The sequence below is a fragment of the Diceros bicornis genome, chromosome 20, assembly GCF_020826845.1.
Source record: "Diceros bicornis minor isolate mBicDic1 chromosome 20, mDicBic1.mat.cur, whole genome shotgun sequence".
In the NCBI taxonomy this organism is placed as follows: domain Eukaryota; kingdom Metazoa; phylum Chordata; class Mammalia; order Perissodactyla; family Rhinocerotidae; genus Diceros; species Diceros bicornis.
In genome coordinates this window covers 3,590,126-3,608,379 of record NC_080759.1, presented here as the reverse complement: position 1 = coordinate 3,608,379, position 18,254 = coordinate 3,590,126, and the positions used below count along the sequence as shown (strand labels likewise).

Sequence of the window (18,254 nt, the reverse complement as noted above, 5' to 3'; positions counted from 1 at the left end):
CCAGAACTTATACCTGGGAGTTCGTACCTTTTCTTTTGTACCAAAAGGTACCTTTGACCACCTTCACCCAGCTCCACCCCAATCTGTTCTCTGAGCATAATTATTTTGAGATTCGTCCAAGTTGTTGCACGTTTCAATAGTTTGTCCTTTTTATTGCTGAGTGGTCTTCCATGGTATGGATGGACCACAGTTTGTTTAACCATTGACCTGCTGAGAAACATTTTGATTTTTCCAATTTTTGGCTGTTACAAATAAAGCCCCTAGGAACAATCGTGTGCAGGTTTTGTGTGACTTAGGTTGTCCAAAATCCACTCTAGCTTCCCAACTCACTTAGAATAAAATCCTACGTAAGCGCAAGGAGAGATCTGGGTGGGCCCCAATGCTACACCCTGTGATAGGCATGAGGAAGCCACATGGTTGAAACACAGTACCCATTCTTGAGGTGCTCCCAGTCTGGGAGCTCAGGCAGCATTGATTGCATGAGTTCACATTCTGCCTCTATCACTTACAAGCTGTGTGATTCTGGGCAAGTTCCTTAACCTCTCTGTGCTTCAGTTTCCTCATCTGTAAAACGGGATTATGATAATACACCACCCTTACAGGGCTGTTGTGAGGATTAAATGAATTAATATGTCAAAAGTGCTTGGAACAGCCCCTTGCACACAGTAAGCGCTTGACAGAAAGTAATGATGACTATTTCATTATTGGCTCTGGGAGTTTAACTGGGCCTAGAAAGCCCTTCTAGGAAGTTTGCATTTTATCCTCTTAATTATACGCAGGGAGAGTGAGGTTGAGCTAGTACAGGCAGAGGGACCGGTTTGGAGATTGTTGGAATAATCCAGAACAGATCTCCTCAAGTGGCGGGGAAGAGCCTATTTGGAGTAGGTTCAAGAGGGAATAGGAGGGGGGCTCACGGACGGCAAGGATAGATAACTCACTGGACGAATTTGCCAAAAAGAGGAGCAAAGGGACGGAGACAAGTTGAGATTTTTTTTTTTTTAAACGGGTGAAATTAAAACCTAGGAGTGATTCAATAGAAGATAAAATTAATGATGGAGCGGAATCCTCACAGATAAATCCCAGAAGCTGACAAAAGATGGGAGCCAACGTTAAAATGACAGGCTGGTGGACTCCGGAGAGCGGGTCCGTGACTGTCCACTCTCGGCCAACTTGAAGGAGCATGCGGCACGGCTGGTGTGGAAAGCAGGCTGTGCGCGGAAGGCCGGGAACCTACGGGCCGGCAGTGTGGGGCCAGCTAAAGGCCGCGGAAGGCGGGTCTACCAGATCCCCGGCCACAGGGAGACGCTGAGGGGCGAGGCCTGTTGGGGAAGCGGCGGGGAGGCCTGCAGTGCGAGCCAATGAAAGGCGGGAGGAGGCGGGGCCTGTGCGCGAGGCGGCCAGTAGAGAGCCGGCTCTTAGAGGCTGCGCTGTGCGCACGCGCCTCGGGCCGGCCCGTCGGGTGCTGCTGATCCTCGTAGGCGAAAGTGCAGGGCGGGGGGCTCTGGGCTCTGGGCTCTGGGCTCTGGGCTTCGCGCCTTCCGGCTGCGTGCCCGGGTCACGTGACACGAAGGGCGCGTGATTCCTCTGGAGTCAGCGCCTTTTCCCGTAGGTGAAAGTTGACGAGGTCTTGGGGATCGGAGAAGCATCTTGATGCGATCTGACCTCGACTCGCGGCCTGGGTCGGGCGCTCGCTGGGGTCAGGGGTCTGGCTTCTTTGGCGCCCAGATCCTGGCTCTGCCCTTTTCCTTTTAGGTGCCACCTCATGGAGACTGCCGCTGCCGCCGCCCCTCCCGGGGGCATCTTCTCCTCCTTCCTGCTCCTGGCCTTCGTGGCGCTGGCGGCTGCCGCGCTGGGCGCCGCGCACCACCTGGGGCTCCTCTTTCAGCTGATGCACAAGGTGCGGGGGCGTCCGGGGGCGGCCAGAGGAGGAGCGGGCTCCGGGCGCTCTTTCCAGCTCACCCGTTTTGCAGGCGGGGAAAGTGTGACTAATCCAGAGGGGCTGTTCGGGACATTCTGTCCAGGGTCCTGTCCCCATTGCCACGGGGCCCTAGACTTTGCCGCTAGTATGAGAGAATCCGGAAGTCGCGGCTGCCTGGGCACTAACGGCTGCGCCCACCTGCTTCCCCAGGGGCCCCTTTTTACAGAGGCACCCTAGACCCGGTGGGTCAGAGTGCGTGAAAGGCAGGCGCCGGAGGGGGTGCCGCGCAGTGACGATGCTCGTGTATCCCTCAAAACGCCCCTGGCTTACGTGCTGTTGTTTCATTTTCCACGGCAGGACACTGAGGCTCAGAGGGGTTGTGGGTAGCTTGCCCTAGGTGACCCCACAGGCCTGGCTCTGAACTACTTACTCCTCTCTCAGAAATTTACCCCTTTCCCAGACCCTCTCCCTAGTCTTTCATCTCCTAGCCTGAGCAACCTTGACTCCTCCTCAGCCCTTCCTCTCCTAACCAGAGGTAAGACCACTAGCCTTGAGAACTGAGGGAGATTTAAGGCAAAGGCCTCTGGTGTGTGGGGCCGTGCCAGCAGGCCCCTCCCGTGCTAGGCATTTGGTGGCTGGCAGCCTGTCAGCTGGACCTTGCCCAGGGAGTGGGAGGGAGTCTGGTAGGCTGGAGTCAGCAGTCAGGCTGCCAGCCAGATACTGGAGGGGCGGTAGTTCTGGAGTCACAGCAGGTGGCTCCTGCTCATGCCCTTGGCCCAACTCTCCTGGGTTCTGTAGATCCGCCTTCCCTCCCCTCTGTCCTTGATTGCCCCACCATCCCCGAGCCGGGCAGTCAAACAGAGTGGGGCTGTTAAGAGTGTTGGTTCTCTGGGACTTTGAATCTTGCTTGGGCAAGTCTTGCTCTCTTTAGCTGCAAAAGGATGTAATGACAAGAGGATGTGATAAGATGACGTGTGGATAGCATAACATATGCCTAACCAACACCAACGTTCCCCTGACCTCTGACCCTGCTTCTGTCCTCCTTCCTGGGGGAGGAGGATCGCCCCTCTCCCCACCTGCCCTGGCGCCCTTGCCCTGGTCCTTGACCATCTTGCTCCTCCTCCTCCTTGGGCTCAGGTGGACAAGACAAGCATCCAGCATGGCGGGGAGAATGTGGCCGCGGTGCTGAGGGCCCATGGTGTGCGGTTCCTCTTCACGCTGGTTGGCGGGCACATTTCCCCACTGCTGGTGGCCTGTGAGAAGCTGGGCATCCGTGTGGTGGACACGCGCCACGAAGTCACGGCCGTCTTTGCCGCTGATGCCGTGGCCCGCCTGACTGGTGAGGGCAGAGTGGAGAGGGCTGGGGGGTCTTCGTGGGGCAGGTGTTTTTGGGGGGGGGGATCTTCGAGGGGCAGGCATTTTTCAGAGGTGGCCAAGAGACTGGGCACAGCTGTGGCGGGGTCTTTGTTCCAGGGACGGTGGGCGTGGCGGCAGTGACGGCAGGCCCTGGCCTCACCAACACGGTGACTGCACTGAAGAATGCCCAGATAGCTCAGTCCCCAGTCCTGCTTCTGGGTGGGGCCGCCGGCACCCTGCTGCAGGTGCCCTGTCCTTGAGGGGCGGCGGGGGCCAGGGAGGCTCAAAGGGCTCACATCTTGACTCCCTGGACTCCTGTCTCCGCCAGAACCGGGGTGCGCTCCAGGCCATTGATCAGATGTCCCTGTTCCAGCCATTATGCAAGTTCTGTGCTTCTGTGCGGAGGGTGCGGGACATCATACCCACCCTGAGGGCTGCGATGGCTGCTGCCCAGTCGGGCACCCCGGGTAGGTGGGGGTAGCTGGGCAGTGGTCAGGCCTTAGGGCCTGGGGTCTAGGGAGGCGTGGCAGGCTCAGCGTCCTCCCTGCCCCCGCAGGCCCAGTGTTTGTGGAGCTGCCTGTTGACGTGCTGTACCCCTACTTCATTGTGCAGAAGGAGTTGGCGCCAGCCAGGCCAGTCAAGGGCGTCATGGGTCGAGTGGTCTCCTGGTGAGTAGCCCCACTCCTGCCCTGCCCTCCCCCGTCCCTGCCGTCTCCTGCAGCCTTCTGCCAGCATCCGTCCCTCCTGTGACTCGGTCATTGATTTACATGGCATTTGACAGAAGCCAGCCACGAAAAGAGCATTCCAAGTAGAGGGCATAGCATATGCAGAGGTCCTGAGGCAGGGACAAACTTGATGGGTTGGGAAAACAAGGTGGCCCATGTGGCAGCAGCAGGTGAGCAGAGGGGTGAGGGGCAGGGGCTGAGCTCAGAGCAGCCAGCAGGGGCCACTGGGAGGACCTGGGGTTTTGTTTTTAATTTGAGATCCATTGAGAAGCATTGCAGGGCCTTGAGCAGAGGTGTGGGATACCCTGACTCCAGTTTTTATTACGTTCCCTCTGGCTGCTGCTGGAGAGTGGATTGTGGGGTTGAGTGGAAGCTGGGAAGCAGGGAGGAGGTGTGGTGGTCACCAGGAGGAGAGGCGATGGTGGCCTCCGTCTGGGTGGTGGCTGTGAGATGCAGAGACGTGGATGGATCACATATCACCTCTCTGAGGCCAGAATAAGGGGACAATGGGTCCCTGCAGGCCGGTGACATGGGCACAGCTCACTCTGGGGCCACTATAGGACTTCAAATGGTTACTGGCAGGATCTTGGAGAGAGCAGGGTAGCAGGGTGGCCTGGGACAAGTGTCACGGTTTTCCTGGAAGAGCTACAAGTTTGCCGGGGCTCCTTTCAGTTGAGAGGATAGAGAGGGTTCCAGGCAGGGGCCTAGCTCAAGAGGAGGTATGCGAAAGGGATCCGTTCTTGGTCACCACTGAGGTGGGCCTGGCGGCAACAGGGCACAGGAAGGAAATTGATCTCCTCCTCTTTCCCCTCTGTCCCTTCCCTTTGCCTATCCTTGCCCCTCCACCTTCCACACCCCCTCCAAATATTTAGCGGTGCTGCTATGTGCCAGGGACCAGGATGGGCATGAATAAGACAGACAGGTCCCTGCATCCTGGGCGTGTGAGAAGCTCAAGGAGTGGAGGTTTTACTCACACTTCTTTTATAACAACTCTTTGAGTTAAGACAGTAAGGTATTATTATGCCCATGTCATAGGTTAGGTAACTGAGGCCCAAGGAGGCCAAATGACCTGCGTCCATCTTGTTAATGGCACGCTGGGGTTCAGCCTGGAGGAACCTTCAGTGCTTTACCCACAGAGCCATGTGCCAGCTATAGTGAATGAAATGAACGTCCAGAGAGTTGGGTTCAGATCCTAGGACTGCAGCTAACTAGCTGTGTTAACCTTGAGCAAATGATTAAACCTTTCTTTCCGTTTTTTTGTTCCTCTCCAGTTTTATGATGTAATTGACATACAGCACTGTCTAAATTTAAGGTGTACAGCATGATGATTTGACTTATGTACGTTGTGATTAAACCTTTCTTGAATTCAGCTTCTTCATCTGTAAAATGGACGAACGTTGCCTGCTTTTTTCTTTAGATCAAGATTCAGTGAAGAATAAAATGAGATCATTTGGAGAGTGCAGAATGCTAAGGTGTAAAAGAATTAACCATTACTGTCTTAAGTAAGAATAGGGCTGAGTCCAGTGTCATATCAGGTGTAAGGCAAGGTGTCTCCCATCCTTCCTCCAACGTGGGTATGGAGCCAGGAATAAAGAGGGGGATTTAGGGTTCCTGCGCATACAGGAAGAGGTTGGTGACCGTGTCAGGTAGGCTGGATTTTTAAGCGGTTTTGTTCTGTGGCTGTGACAGCGTCCTTGCTGCCTGGCCTGTTGGTTCTGCTCTACTCCATTCTCTCTCTCTTGGGCTGCCCCTGCTCAGCCCCCTGCAAGGGGACTTTTGTTTCTTTCCACGTTAGGGCTCCCCAGGTTCCATCCTTGGCCTCCTATTGTTTGGAGTCTTGACTCCTCTTTAAAAGAGAAACAGAAGCTTCTGGCTCCTACTCCTTCCTGCCAGTGCCCTTGTGTCTGTTTTTGCTGGGTTAGGTGTTCCTTGAGGGCAGGATTTATCTTTGTGTTTCCAGGGCCCTGCACAGGGCCTTAAGGAAAGCTGGGCCCTGTGACCCAATGAGTAAGGAGACAGAGAAGGAGATGTTGGAAGCTGAAGAAGAGGCGAGAATACTGGTGATGTTAATAACTCCCATTGATCAAATGGTTTGCAAAATGCTTTATATCCTGAATGTACACATCACTGAACCTTAGGAGGGAGGTTCCCTTTTACATTTTACAGAGGAGGAAGCTCAGAAAGGTTAAGTCACTCACCCAAAGTCACACAGCTAGGAAGAGGCAGAGCCAGGACTCGAGCCCATGTCTCTCTGACCTGCAGCCATGGCCCTGATCCTGGCACTCCATGCCTGTGTCACTTGTTTCTGAGGGTCTGTGTCAAGTTGGGGTGGTCACCAGAAGCTTTTGAGGGGAAGCAGGCCGCTGGAGACTTGGCCACGGGGTTTTGCCTGTCCCTGGGTGGTTGCTAATCCATCCCTGTGCTTGCCCAGCTTCACTCCCAGCCCCTTTTCCGGTCCCTGTCCTCCTTCAGCTCCTAGAACCCCGGTACCTGCTCCTGCTAACTGCCCTTTCCTCTCTCCTTTGCAGGTATTTAGAGAATCACTTGGCCAACCTCTTTGCAGGAGCCTGGGAGCCACAGCCCGAGGGGCCCCTGCCTGTGGATATCCCCTGGGCATCCCCCCAGCAGGTGATTGCCTCTCCTCCCTGGCCAAGGACTCCCACCTGGCAGGATGGCCTCTCCCTGAGTCAGTGTTGGGGGTGTACTCTTGGGGGCTGTTGGTGACTCAGGGTTGGCCCTTTGAGCCCCACCTCTCGCCCCAGGTTCAGCGCTGTGTGGAGATCTTGAGCCGGGCCAAAAGGCCCCTTATTGTGCTGGGGAGCCAGGCCCTGCTGCCCCCAATACCTGCTGACAAGCTTCGGTGAGAAGCCCCCCCTGCATCCCTAGTCCCTGGTCCTCTAGGCCCTGTGGGGATGGCAGGCCCTCAGCCACACTCACCTCTGTTCTGCCTGGATCTCAGGACTGCTGTGGAGAGTCTGGGTGTCCCCTGCTTCCTGGGGGGAATGGCACGGGGGCTCCTGGGCCGCAACCACCCCCTACACATCCGGCAGAACCGCAGTGCCGCCCTGCAGAAGGCAGACGTCGTCCTGCTGGCAGGTGGGCCTCAGCCTCCCCGCCCATCCTCTTTCTCCCTCCAGGCACCTCCCTTACCCCCTGACCCTGCCTCTCTAGTCAGTTACTTGCTGGCACCCCACCCTCATAAATCGCCCACCGTCTTATGTCTGGCCCCACCCATTCCCTTATCAAGGGTTTTGAACATCCCCGCACCAAAGTTCAGATGAACGCTCGCCAGGGTGCAGTTATGTGCTGTGACCTAGCTCTGCACAGAGGAGGACGCAGACAGCAGGCACCTGCTGCACTCCACACACAGCGTTTATACAGCGTGTCTACAGACAGCACTTAGAGTTTCACATAAAGGGCTTTGAATCATTAGCTATTGCTGTATAGTAACCATCCCCAAACTCAGTGGCTTAAACTCCACTTGTTATTTCTCAAGACCCACCTACAGGTTAGGTGGTAGCTCTGGTTTTCGCTGGGCTCACTCCTGAGTCTGCAGCCGGTGGGGCTGGAAGGCAGCCATGCTGATCCAGGCTGGGCTGGCTCATACACTCAGGTGTTGGTTGGCTATAGGCTGGGCTAGCATGGCCTCAGCTGGGATAACTCAGTTCTCTCCTGCCCGCTTCCTCCCCCATGTTTCTCATCATCCAGCAGGCTGACCTGGGCTTGTTCACTTGGTGGAGGATGAGCAACATGCAGGGCATGGGAGTGCAGTTATTTAAGAGACAGAGAGTGGAAGCTGCAAGGCTTCTTGAAGCCTGGTCTCTGCCACATTCTGTTGGCCAAAGCACACTTGAGGCCAGTCCAGATTCATGGGGTGGGGAGCTACAAAGTCACTGCAGATGCCACGAGTACAGGGAGAGGTGAAGAACAGGGACCTCTTTGCATTGTCTACCACGATGGATTAAGTAAGGTAGTGGGTGCTCCCCAGGACACTGGGCCTCCATCCACAGAGACCCTGTCCTCCACCCCAGGAATCGTCTGTGATTTCCGCCTGTCCTATGGCCGTGTCCTCAGCCACAGCAGCAAGATCATTATTGTCAACCGTAACCGCAAAGAGATGTTGATCAACTCAGACATCTTCTGGAAGCCCCAGGAGGCTGTGCAGGGTGAGCCCCGAGCTGCCCCCACACATCTGAGCTCTTCCTGGTCTCTCTCTTCCTAGCCTGTGCTGCAGCTGCCTTGAGCTGGGTCTGGTGATAAAGGCCCAGACCCTGCCCTGGGGGCACCCAGTCAGCCAGAGACATGGATGAACAAACAGGGTGTGCACCAGAGGGAAGGCCTGGGAACATCCCCTGGCTACACACCCTCCCATGCTGCCCACTGCCGTCAGGACCCTTCTTGGCCCCTGAGGCCTCTCTCGTCTTGTCATGGCTCCTCCACCCTGTTCAGTCCCCTGCGATGGTCTTTCCGTGCCGTGCTTTGCCCCTCACTCCAAGGACACTGACTCCACGCTGCAGTGTAGGTGACGGGATGCTCATGTCAAGCAGAGAAGTGGCCCCGCTGCATTTGTAGCACTTGGTGGGCAGCGAGTTGTAGGGGCCAGGCGGAGGCAAGGGGGCTGTTAAACAGGCCAGGACAGGAACGACAAGGCCTGGAGCAGGAAGGATGGGGACGAGAAACTCTACTCCTCTGAGCCTCCATGTGGTCATTGCTCAGTGGGGATGACGAGAAGTACGTCAGGGGCTCGGTTACTTGTTCACTCACACTCACTCACCAGCAGCCTCTGCGTGTCTGGGTTGTAGAGATGTGCTTGGCAGATGCAGGTGTTTTTAATGACATGTTTCAGAGGTAGAATTGACAGGACTGCGTGATCTGGGGTGTGACAGGGAGGCAGGCAATGAGGCTGGCTTGGGTTTCTAACTTGCTTTGTGCTCTCTAAACCTTGTTTCTTTGGCTTTGCCCTTCCCCTCACCCCTGGTTCCGGCTGGCTCTGGGGTTTGACCCCTTTTGCCCTAGGAGCACCCTGGCCTGCCTCCTTGCCTCCCACTCGAATGCTGCTGTTTGCTTCGTGCTGTCCTTGGGCCTGTGTGCTGGAGGGCAGGAGGCCACCTCCCCGCAGCTGTGCCCTCCTCTTTCTCCAGGAGACGTAGGCTCCTTTGTGGTGAAGCTGGTGGAAGGCCTTGGGGGCCAGACGTGGGCCTCCGACTGGGCAGAGGAGCTTCGGCGAGCTGACTGGCAAAAGGAACAGGCCTTTCGGTGGGGGCCGGGTGGAGTGGACGTGGGGGCTCATGGGTTCCTGGCAGGCTCTGCTGCTGGCCCCGCTGACCTGTGCTGCTCTGTTGCAGGGAGAAGGCGTCGAGGCCTGTGGCCCAGCACCTGAACCCGGTGCGGGTGCTGCAGCTGGTGGAGGAAACTCTGCCTGACAACTCGATTCTGGTGGTTGACGGTGGGGACTTCGTGGGCACTGCCGCCCACCTGGTGCAGCCCCGTGGCCCCCTGTGCTGGCTCGATCCTGGTAAGGAAGGGCCTGTGCCTGGGGCAGCCTGCGCTGTCCCGGCCTCTTCACACCTACCTGCCCTTGGTTCTTCTAGGGGCCTTTGGGACTCTTGGGGTTGGCGCAGGATTTGCACTTGGGGCCAAACTGTGCCGGCCGGATGCCGAGGTGAGTCAGGGTACTGAAGGCAGGAGGCTGCTGCTTTCTGGGCCCTGAACCACCCCAACCATCCTTGGTCCCCCCTCAGGTCTGGTGCCTGTTTGGGGATGGAGCGTTTGGCTACAGCCTCATTGAATTTGACACCTTCGTCAGACACAAGGTAACCGGGCTGCCCCAAGGGAAGCTCAGAGCCTGTGGTTCTGGGAGATGTCATCAGGGGTGGGGTGGGCTGGGAGGGAGCTGCTTATGTCTCGCAGAGGTGCTGTCCCTATCTTTGTCCTCTGTCTGGCCAAGCCTTGGGACTGAAGGCCGCGGCCTGTGCTCTCCCTACAGATCCCAGTGATGGCCTTGATAGGGAATGATGCTGGCTGGACCCAGATTTCTCGGGAGCAGGTGCCCTCTCTGGGCAGCAATGTGGCCTGTGGCCTGGCTTACACTGGTGAGGGGCCTGGGCAGCGTGGGGAGTGGGGAAGCTGTTTCAGTCCCTGCTAGGAGTGTGTTTCTCTCCTGGGCTGGCTGCATGGTGGGCCATGTCCCTGCCACCATCTGACCTGACCTCCCCTTTTAGATTATCACAAGGCAGCAATGGGACTGGGGGCCCAGGGCTTGCTGCTCTCACGGGAGAATGAGGATCAGGTGGTTAAGGTGCTGCGTGATGCCCAGCGGCAGTGCCGAGACGGCCACCCAGTCGTGCTCAACATCCTCATCGGGAGGACGGACTTCCGAGACGGCTCCATTGCTGTGTAGGGCCTCATGCGTCAGTCCCCTTGGCTCCCTCCCACCCTTGAACTGTGCCCAGCTGGTTTGGAGTCTCATCCTTGCTTGCCCTAGGCCTATCCCATGAGGCCCAGGGATGCTACAGCCCTCTCTGAGGACAGGGAGGGGCTGGAGGAGTCAGAGCTTAAAGAAGCTCCCTGGCAGCACTGGAGGGCTCTTGGGCCTTTTTCTCTGTGGGCCCAACTGTGCACTCTTTTTCCTCTCTCCTCTCTTATACACTGAATAAACCACGTCTGGTCCATGTGGGCCCAAGTACTCATCCAAAACCTGTGCATATTGATTTATTGTCCACACAGATGGAAGTGAGGGAAAGGAGGGAGACAGGAGGGGACCCTACTCTCCCACTGGAACTCCTGGGCCCACTGAGGCACCATTACTGGGGATTTTAGGGTGCCTGGGCACTGTGAACTCTTTCCCCCCTCTGTGGTCCCTGAAAGAGCCCCACACGCCTGCTCCAGACGTGTCCATGCACACTAGTCCTCACACAGACACACGCACGGAGGCAATAAATATGATCCGTACCAAACTGCCCCCAGCCTGACACTTCAGGTGGGGCCCCTCCAAAGGGAGGTCTTATAAGTGCTCAATTTCTTCAGGAATGGGGAGGAAGAATTGGGGAGGGAGAAGGGCCAGACTCTGCTATCTCCATTTGCTGGCTTTAGGAAATCATGGAGTTTTCCCTGGGAAAGAGGGTGGGGAAACCAGCTGTTTTTCTATAACCCCAGGCTGCCCCTATCTAGCTGGAGCCCAGGATAGGGGCTTCCTCCCACCCCGCTCCAAACAGCACCTCGTGCTAGTCCTTGGGTTCTTCCAGGGAAGGAGAGGCAGAGTGCAATGCTCAAAGCTAATACTGATTTGGTTGGCAGCAGCAAGAGGACTCTCTGAGGGGTGTCTTACCATCCCAGGGTGATGCTCACAGTAACTGGTATTTCCCCGGCCAAGGGAGGCAAGAGAGGCCAGCCAGGAAGCGGGAAAACTGCCTTTCAGCAGCGAAGGGAGAAACCCTTGGTACTCAGAAAAGATGCCCACAACAGCTGGTCCCGAAAATCCCCAGTCCCCGGCCCTCGCAACCAGCCAGCGTCCAAATACTGAGCACTGGCAACGAGCAATGATGCTCAGTAACGGGCTGGCTGGTCGCTAGGCAACTCCCCAGCAACAGGAGCGAGGCCTGACCGACAGGTCTGGTCTCCCTCGGTCGTTAGGGCACCGCCTTAGCGACCAGCAGCCCGGCCCGCCCCGCTCAGAGGCACACGTTGATCTGCTTGGAGAGCTCTCGCTCCAGGTCCAGGATGAGGGCGTCGAAGTCTTTGAGGTTCAGGTGCGGGTTGAAGGGCGCCTCGAAGTCATCTTCGAAGTCGCCAGGGCCCGTGCGCTCGCCACCCTCCTCGTCCTCGTCTTCGCTATCGCTCTCCGTCACGTGGTCGTAGTCTGGCGCGGACAGGAAGTCCCGCCCGCAGGGCAGGAAGTCCCGCCCGCACACACTCCAGTCGCCGGCGTAGCGGTTGCTCGGGGGGCTCTCGGGGCCGCCTCGGCTGCGGGGCCGCGTCACCACTTCAGGGCCTGCTAGCGGTAAGGTCAGCGGCGGCTGCCGTTTGGGCCGCAGGTACGGGGCGAGGTGCGGAGCTTCCGGGGCCCTGCAGGGATCTACGGAGGGAGAGGGAGGACTTGTGATGACGTCATGCACGGCGGCGGAAGCCAGACCTCTGATTGGCTACCTAGGTAATCAGGTCCCTGATTGGTCTGACGAAAGGCGAGGCTTTCGACCGGATCAGGATTTCACTGGCTGAACTTGAACTGGTTGCTTAGGCAACCGGCCCTCTGATTGGCATGTCAAGAGGCATGGCCTCTGACCGCGTCAAGCATGGATTAGCGGAATCTTAACTGGTTGCTGAGGCAACCAGGTACGGTTTACTGGGGCAAGGGGGCGTGGCTTGCCTGAAGTCCGAGACTTTAATTGCCCGCCCGAAAAAGCATCGCCGCGCCGCCTGGCCCGGATTGGCCGCGTGGGCCGGGGGCGGGCTCACCTGGCCAGGCCTGCAGCAGGTAGTGCAGCACTTCGATGTGCCGCTTGAAGTCCACTGCGTTGGTGAGGCCCGAGCCGGAGCTGCGGATGCGGGGCCTGGCGGGGGCCTGGCGAGCCGGCAGCAGCACGGGACCGAAGCACACGGCCAGGTTCTGCGGGGTCATGCGGTTGTGGGCGTGGAAGGAGGAGACAAGGCGCAGGTGGTCCAGGAGAAGCGTCAGCGTGGCCTGAGAGGAGAGGGTTGGGAGGGCATGAGGCGGGCAAAGCCGGTTCCCTGTCGCATCTGAGGGAGACTAAGGCAGCTCCGAATGGGGAAACTGAGGTTCAAGGCCTCATAGCTGGGAGATGACCGAGCTAAGACTTAACCATTAGGTATTGGTATTAGGATCCCATTTTGCTGGAGGGGAGACTGAGGCCAAAGGTAACTTAGCTTTGGAATGGCAGAGCTTGGACTTAAACCCACCCTTCTGTGTGTTAGGCAGGGCTGGCATTAATCTCATTTTACAGATGAGGGTATTGAGGCACAGAGAAGATTGGGGCTTGTCCAGGATCCCATAGGCAGGAACCTCCCTTGTAGTAGGTTGATAGACCTGTGTTCAGAGTCTGCGTTTTTGATACATACTGGTTGTGCAACCTTGGGTAACTCACTCAACTGCTCTGCGCTTTAGTTTCCATATCTATGAAGTGAGGATACTAATGGCATCTACTTTCTAGGGTTGTGACGATGCCACAATCTCCTGGTTATTGCCAGCCCAGGCATGGGTGAAGCACTCTACTGATGTCAGCCCGTTCCCTGTCCCACCCACTCCCGCTGGGCCAAACTCACCCTTTCCACATCTGGCAGGCAGCTGAGGAGCCCACGGGTGTCCCCAGTGCTGGGGGGAGCCCTGCAGGGAGGCCCGCGGGCCATGGCCTCCAGTACCACCTGGTAGAGGGGCTGGGTGATGAGAGGAGTGGGAAGCTCCCGAAGATAATCCTTGAGGATGCCTGCGGACACAGGGCCCACTCTGGTCAGAGCACCCCTGGCTTCTGAGGCTGGAGGGGTCAGCTGGGGCTGGGAGGGGGGACAAGGAGCAGGACAGGTGCAGGAAAGTGAAAACAAAGCCAGACAGAAGGGGTGATGTCCCAGAGGGAGCACAGGCACTGCCCTGAGGTGAGGGTGTGGGAGCAGGTGGGGGAAGGCAGGGCAGCTGACCAGTGATAACGTTGATGTCGGGGTACAGGTCCTCAGAGAGGCAGACAGCCGCACTGTCTCGCTCAAAGGCATCACGCAGCGCTTTCTTCATGGCTGCCGAGCCGCACAGACGGTACAGCCCCACGACCTGGGTGTGGGCGCAGGGAGGGGTGCCTTCTTGCCAGGGCCACAGACTGGTCTGGGCCCAGTGGGGTGGGAGCTGGAGGTCTGGGCCAGGGTGGCAGGGGCTGAGAGGTCAGGGGCTGGCTGTAGCCTCACTGGCTGCCTTCTTGTTCTCTGGATGCCTCCTCAGCCCAGCCTGGCTGCCTGGACGACTTGGCCCTGTCACCTCTGCAGGGATCACTGGTTCTGGCACCCACCTCTTTTAACTTAGGAGACTCTGACTCCTCCTCAGCTCACTTGTCACCTCCTCTGGGATGCTTTCTCTGACTACCCCAATCAGCAGGTCAGGTCCTGCTTTAAGCTCTCCCAGCTTCTTCACTCTTGTCTCAGCCACAGTTTTACATCTGTGAGTTACTGGAGTCATGTCTTCCCCCCCATCAGACTCTGAGCTCCAGAAGGACTGGGATCCTGTGTTATTAAATGGATGGATGACCCATGGGTTCTGAGCTGGGTGCTACAGTCTAGGGAGGCCTCCTGCCCTTGTCTGGGTTGGGATTGGAGCTAGGCATGTCCCAGGTGGGGTGAGGGGGAAGGTCTGGCCTCTGTACGCTGGGTGTCTCGGGGAGTGGGTCTGAGGTCTGGGGGCCAGCTGGGATGGGGTGAGGGGCTCACCCGCAGTCCTCGGCGCTCGATCTGCCCAACACACTTCTGGATGATGAGGGGCACTTGGCCTGGGGACCGCTCCCGCTCCACCAGCAGCGGCAGGGGGAGCCCGAAGACTCGGGGCTCAGCTGTGCCCGGTGTTTCTTGCTGCTCTGACAGGGTCAGCTTGGCATACAGCAGCCCCTGGGGCTCCAGGCGCACGGCCAGCTGCTGGGCCTGGCATCCTGAAGACACAAGGGGACCTGAGTGGGATCTGCCCCTACAGGCTCCTGTGCCCTGGGCCACCCCCCCCACCCCGGGGCTTAGTACCCCAGGCACTCTGGCAAAATGGGGAGCCCTGAGCTGAATTCTGTGGCCTACCATTTCTCCCCTGCAGTCATGCCTCCTACCTCGGAAGACCGTGGGCAGCAGCACGGTGCCCTGGGCACAGGGCCGGTGCCGCCGCACGCCAGGGTCCCACGCCAGCACCAGGGCCCGCAGCAGCCGGGCAGCCTCGAGTTCCAGGTGGAAGGTGTGGTCCAGCCGCAGGAAGTCTGGCCCCCCACGCAGTGGCCCTGTTCGGGCCCGGGCCACCCCATCCACCTGCAGCAGGCAGCAGAGGTCTCTGGGGGTAGCCCCGGGCGCTGGCCGCAGTCCCCCCAGGCCATACAGGTGCAGGCTGAGGCGGCCCCAGAGTGCGGCGGGGGGCGCCCGGGCGGATGGGCCCACCTCATAGGGACGGAAGGCAGTGGGCGACGGGGGACCCGCGGGCCGCTCCGGTGAGTCGCCGTCACTGAGGTACCCAGCCCGCAGGCCCCGCGCGCCCCCAGCCACCGCTGCCCGCCCGGGGCTTCCCACGCTGCTGTCCAGGTGGTAACGGCTGATGACGGAGCCCGCGGGGGCGGGCCTCTCGCGCTCTCGGCCAGCCCGGGGGCCCCGCAGGCTGAGGCGGCGCCGCAGCTCGGGCAGCTTCTTCATCTTCATGGAGAGGCGCCTGGCTGGGCCGGGGGACTTGGTGCGAGAGGCTTTCGTTGGGGGGCTCGTGGGGGCTGCGCCTGTGGGAACAGCAGACCTCAGGGTTCAGAGACCTGGGCCTGGGACAGGGGTGAGTCTTGTGGTCATCTTGGGGGCCAGGGGTGTGAGGCTTGTGCTCACCTTGGGAGGCCGGGCCCTCTGGCTCAGCTGAGCCTGGCTGTGGCCCCAGGGGCTCAGGTGCGGGGGGCCTGGGGTCTTCCTCAGGGATAGGGTTGTACCAGATCTCGCCAGCAGGCTCCCCGCTGCCAGGTGCTCCGGGCCCCAAAGCAGCCTCCTCCGGTGGCTTGGCCCCGCCCAGCACCCATCGGCGGCTGCTGGGCTCCAGGCTCTGCAGGTAGGCCCCCCGAGCCGGGCTTGGAGAGGCCTCAGGGCTTGGGGGCCCTTCTGCTCCAGCCTGGGACCCCTCGGGGGCCTGGAGCTCTGACTCTGGAAGGCTGGGCTCTGGGCGCTGGGCTGGCCGGCCTGGCAGAGAACAAGGGGAGTGAGACCCAGTGCCCCCTACCCCCTGGCCGCCCCCAGAGCAGCCCCAGCCCAGGGCTCTTGCCTGCAGGGGCTGGGGCTGGAGTGCTTTCAGCACCCGCTCTCACTCCACCTGCTTGTTTGGAAAGGGCGGCCTCAGGCCAGCAATCTCATTGGCTGCCAGCTCAGAGCCCACCCCCTCTCAGTCCCTGGCTCCCAAATGGGACTGTCCCTCTGCCCTCCAGCCTCAGGGGTCCAGTGGGGTTTCTCCAGGCCTGGGCCCTGCGTTCCGCACTCCCTCATTAACCCCAGCATGGAGCCCCTGCCCCTGTGCCTTCTCACTTGGTGTCTTTGGGCAAGTTGCTTCCCATCTCTGAGCCTCAGTGTCCTCTTGTGAAATGGGGGGATTTGATGACCCCCTCCAGAGGGGCTTCAGGGAGCTGGGCATGGGCGGCGCTTCCCAGTCCCCCGGGTCATGGTCAAGCATACAGCCTACAGTGGCCGTTGGCTTGCTTGCTCGGGAGACAGGACCAGGTGTGACAGCGAGCACCGGGTTCTCCCTTACCTGCAGCACGTCACCCACACCCCCCATGCCTGTCTTCCAAACCCTGTCCCCATCCTGGAGTGGGCCCTGTCTTAGCCCAGGCCAGACCTTCGCGGTCAACACCTTGTGGCCTCGCCCTTGCTCCTTCCTCCCCAGTCTGACATCCCGGGCTGTTTCCTGTGTGTGTTTGTGCGTGGGCACCCTGTCCCTTCTCTCTATTCTGGGAACCTTGGGAATATTTGGGAAGGGCTGGGGAGAGGTCAGATCCATGGAGTCGTCTGGCTTCCCTCCTTTAACTCCTTTCTTCTCCGGACTTGCTGTCCCATGCAGCTCCCATTTATTTTAGGTCTTGTCTTGTTGGCCGGCTGACTCCCTCCTCTGGTCACCTCGGATTTCCACCCCCCAGGACCCTGTCTCGGGGGTCTCTGTTAGCAGCATAGTCCAAAGAGCTGTTTAAGTCAGTTCACTGGCCCTGGGCAAATTACCCACTGCCCTGTGCCTCAGTTTCCCCATCTGTATAAAAGGGACAGTTTCCTGGGGTTGCCTAAGGCGGACGCAGCTGCCGTCACTGGTTCATAGGTGGGAGGGGAAATGGGGGTAACTGCTATGATTGACACACCGCCTCACTCCCTCCTCTGCAGGAGGACGCCCCGCATCTCCCAACCTGGGTCTCCAGGGGTCAGGGTGTCCCCTGCCTAGCTTGACTGGGCCCCAGTTTCCCGGCCTCCCGGCTCCTCCTCCCCTCCCTCCAGGCGCTCCGTCTCGGCCCCATTTCCTGTCAAGGGCGAGGCCCCCTCCCGGGCCTCCCAAGGAGCCCGCAGCGCTGGCATCCCGGGCCAGGCGCACATAACGGTCTGCGCCCCCTTTGCCCCCAGCCTGTTCCTTCCAGGACCCTTGCCCCCCTCGGCCCCCCTCCCCGGCCCGCAGGGGGCTCCGCGGGACTTCCCCTGTCCCCCCAGCTGTCCCTCCTTGGGGCCCCGGGACCCCCTCCCAGGTCAGGAGGGGTTCGGCGTCCCCCTCCTCCACCAGCTCCCCGGCTCACCGCGCTCCTTCGTGTCCGACTTTTTCCGGGGAAGTTTCTCTCGGCCCCGCAGGCGGGAGAAGGTTTTCCTGAGCAGCGGCTCGGCCATGCTGGGGCCCGGGCCGGCCCGAGTGCGCGCCCCGGGCTCCGGCCGCGCCGCCCCCCGCCCCGCCCCGCCCCGCCTGGGCCTCCCCGCCAGCCCCCCGCCCCGCGCCAGCAGGAAGCGCATTCCGGGAATGCTTGGCCCAAACTTTTTTTTTTCCCCCCTTCCCGCTGCCTGAGCGAGCGATGCTGGGAGATGTAGTCGCCCGGGCCGGGAAAGGAGGGCATGGGGGCTCTGGGCTGCCTTCCTCTGCTCCAACTCTTAATACCGTGGTGCACTCCCGGGCCCTCGTCTTCCGTCTTACCCATCCTCCCTTGGTTGAATCCAAGTTCTCTTGCACGTACTCTCTCTCCCTACCATCTGCTCCAGCCTGGTGCAAGCCCTGGCATCACTTGTTTCGATGACACCCCCTCTTCCTTAGGGATGGCCGTTTAACAAACCATCCCAAAACTTATGGTGTAAAACAGCCGTTTTCTCATGCTCACAGATGCTGTGAGTCAGGGATTTGGGCAGGGCAGAGCTGGCAGTGATTGTCTCTACTCCTCTGCTGGACAGACTTTGAGGTTTAGGGGTGACTCAACAAATGGGGAGACAGAATCATCTGGAGGCACGTTCACTCAGGTCTTGCAGTTGATGCCAGCTGTGGGCTGGGACCTCCGCCCGGCTGTGTGTGAGGGCGGGAACCGGGGCCTCCGGTGTGG

The 18,254-nt window shown here is 59.4% G+C and overlaps 3 protein-coding genes across 7 annotated transcripts in view; 2 read left to right on the top strand and 1 right to left on the bottom strand.

The window, feature by feature from the left end:
- Positions 1–1,502: 1,502 nt before the first annotated feature.
- ILVBL (ilvB acetolactate synthase like) lies at positions 1,503–10,695 on the top strand. 3 transcript variants are annotated; one of them, XM_058563555.1, is made up of 16 exons: positions 1,503–1,605; positions 1,753–1,897; positions 3,056–3,257; positions 3,392–3,519; positions 3,603–3,741; positions 3,831–3,942; positions 6,528–6,627; positions 6,762–6,859; positions 6,959–7,095; positions 8,031–8,165; positions 9,141–9,255; positions 9,345–9,514; positions 9,591–9,661; positions 9,741–9,812; positions 9,986–10,091; positions 10,221–10,695. In XM_058563555.1, exons 2-16 carry the CDS (start codon positions 1,763–1,765, stop codon positions 10,397–10,399), a joined length of 1,899 nt encoding a protein of 632 aa, XP_058419538.1. In that variant the 5' UTR covers positions 1,503–1,605; positions 1,753–1,762; the 3' UTR covers positions 10,400–10,695. The 3 variants fall into 3 exon arrangements, with proteins under 3 accessions (XP_058419538.1, XP_058419539.1, XP_058419540.1); XM_058563556.1 differs by lacking the exon at positions 8,031–8,165; XM_058563557.1 differs by lacking the exons at positions 3,056–3,257; positions 3,392–3,519.
- Positions 10,689–17,590, bottom strand: SYDE1 (synapse defective Rho GTPase homolog 1). 2 transcript variants are annotated; one of them, XM_058563554.1, is made up of 8 exons: positions 17,472–17,590; positions 15,547–15,888; positions 14,802–15,446; positions 14,422–14,636; positions 13,648–13,774; positions 13,279–13,439; positions 12,454–12,679; positions 10,689–12,073 (listed from the first exon to the last, which is right to left on the bottom strand). In XM_058563554.1, exons 1-8 carry the CDS (start codon positions 17,557–17,559, stop codon positions 11,670–11,672), a joined length of 2,208 nt encoding a protein of 735 aa, XP_058419537.1. In that variant the 5' UTR covers positions 17,560–17,590; the 3' UTR covers positions 10,689–11,669. The 2 variants fall into 2 exon arrangements, with proteins under 2 accessions (XP_058419537.1, XP_058419535.1); XM_058563552.1 differs by having other exon boundaries at positions 14,422–15,446; positions 17,472–17,568.
- The window catches only part of SLC1A6 (solute carrier family 1 member 6), a 164,473-nt gene continuing 158,129 nt past the window's right edge, over positions 11,911–18,254 (top strand). The window contains exon 1 of one of the 2 annotated variants that reach the window (XM_058563561.1): positions 11,911–11,998. The gene's annotated coding sequence lies outside the window, so the exon portion shown is untranslated. Of the gene's footprint in view, positions 11,999–12,522; positions 12,602–18,254 lie in introns of those variants that run through there. The other variant, XM_058563559.1, reaches the window with a different exon arrangement.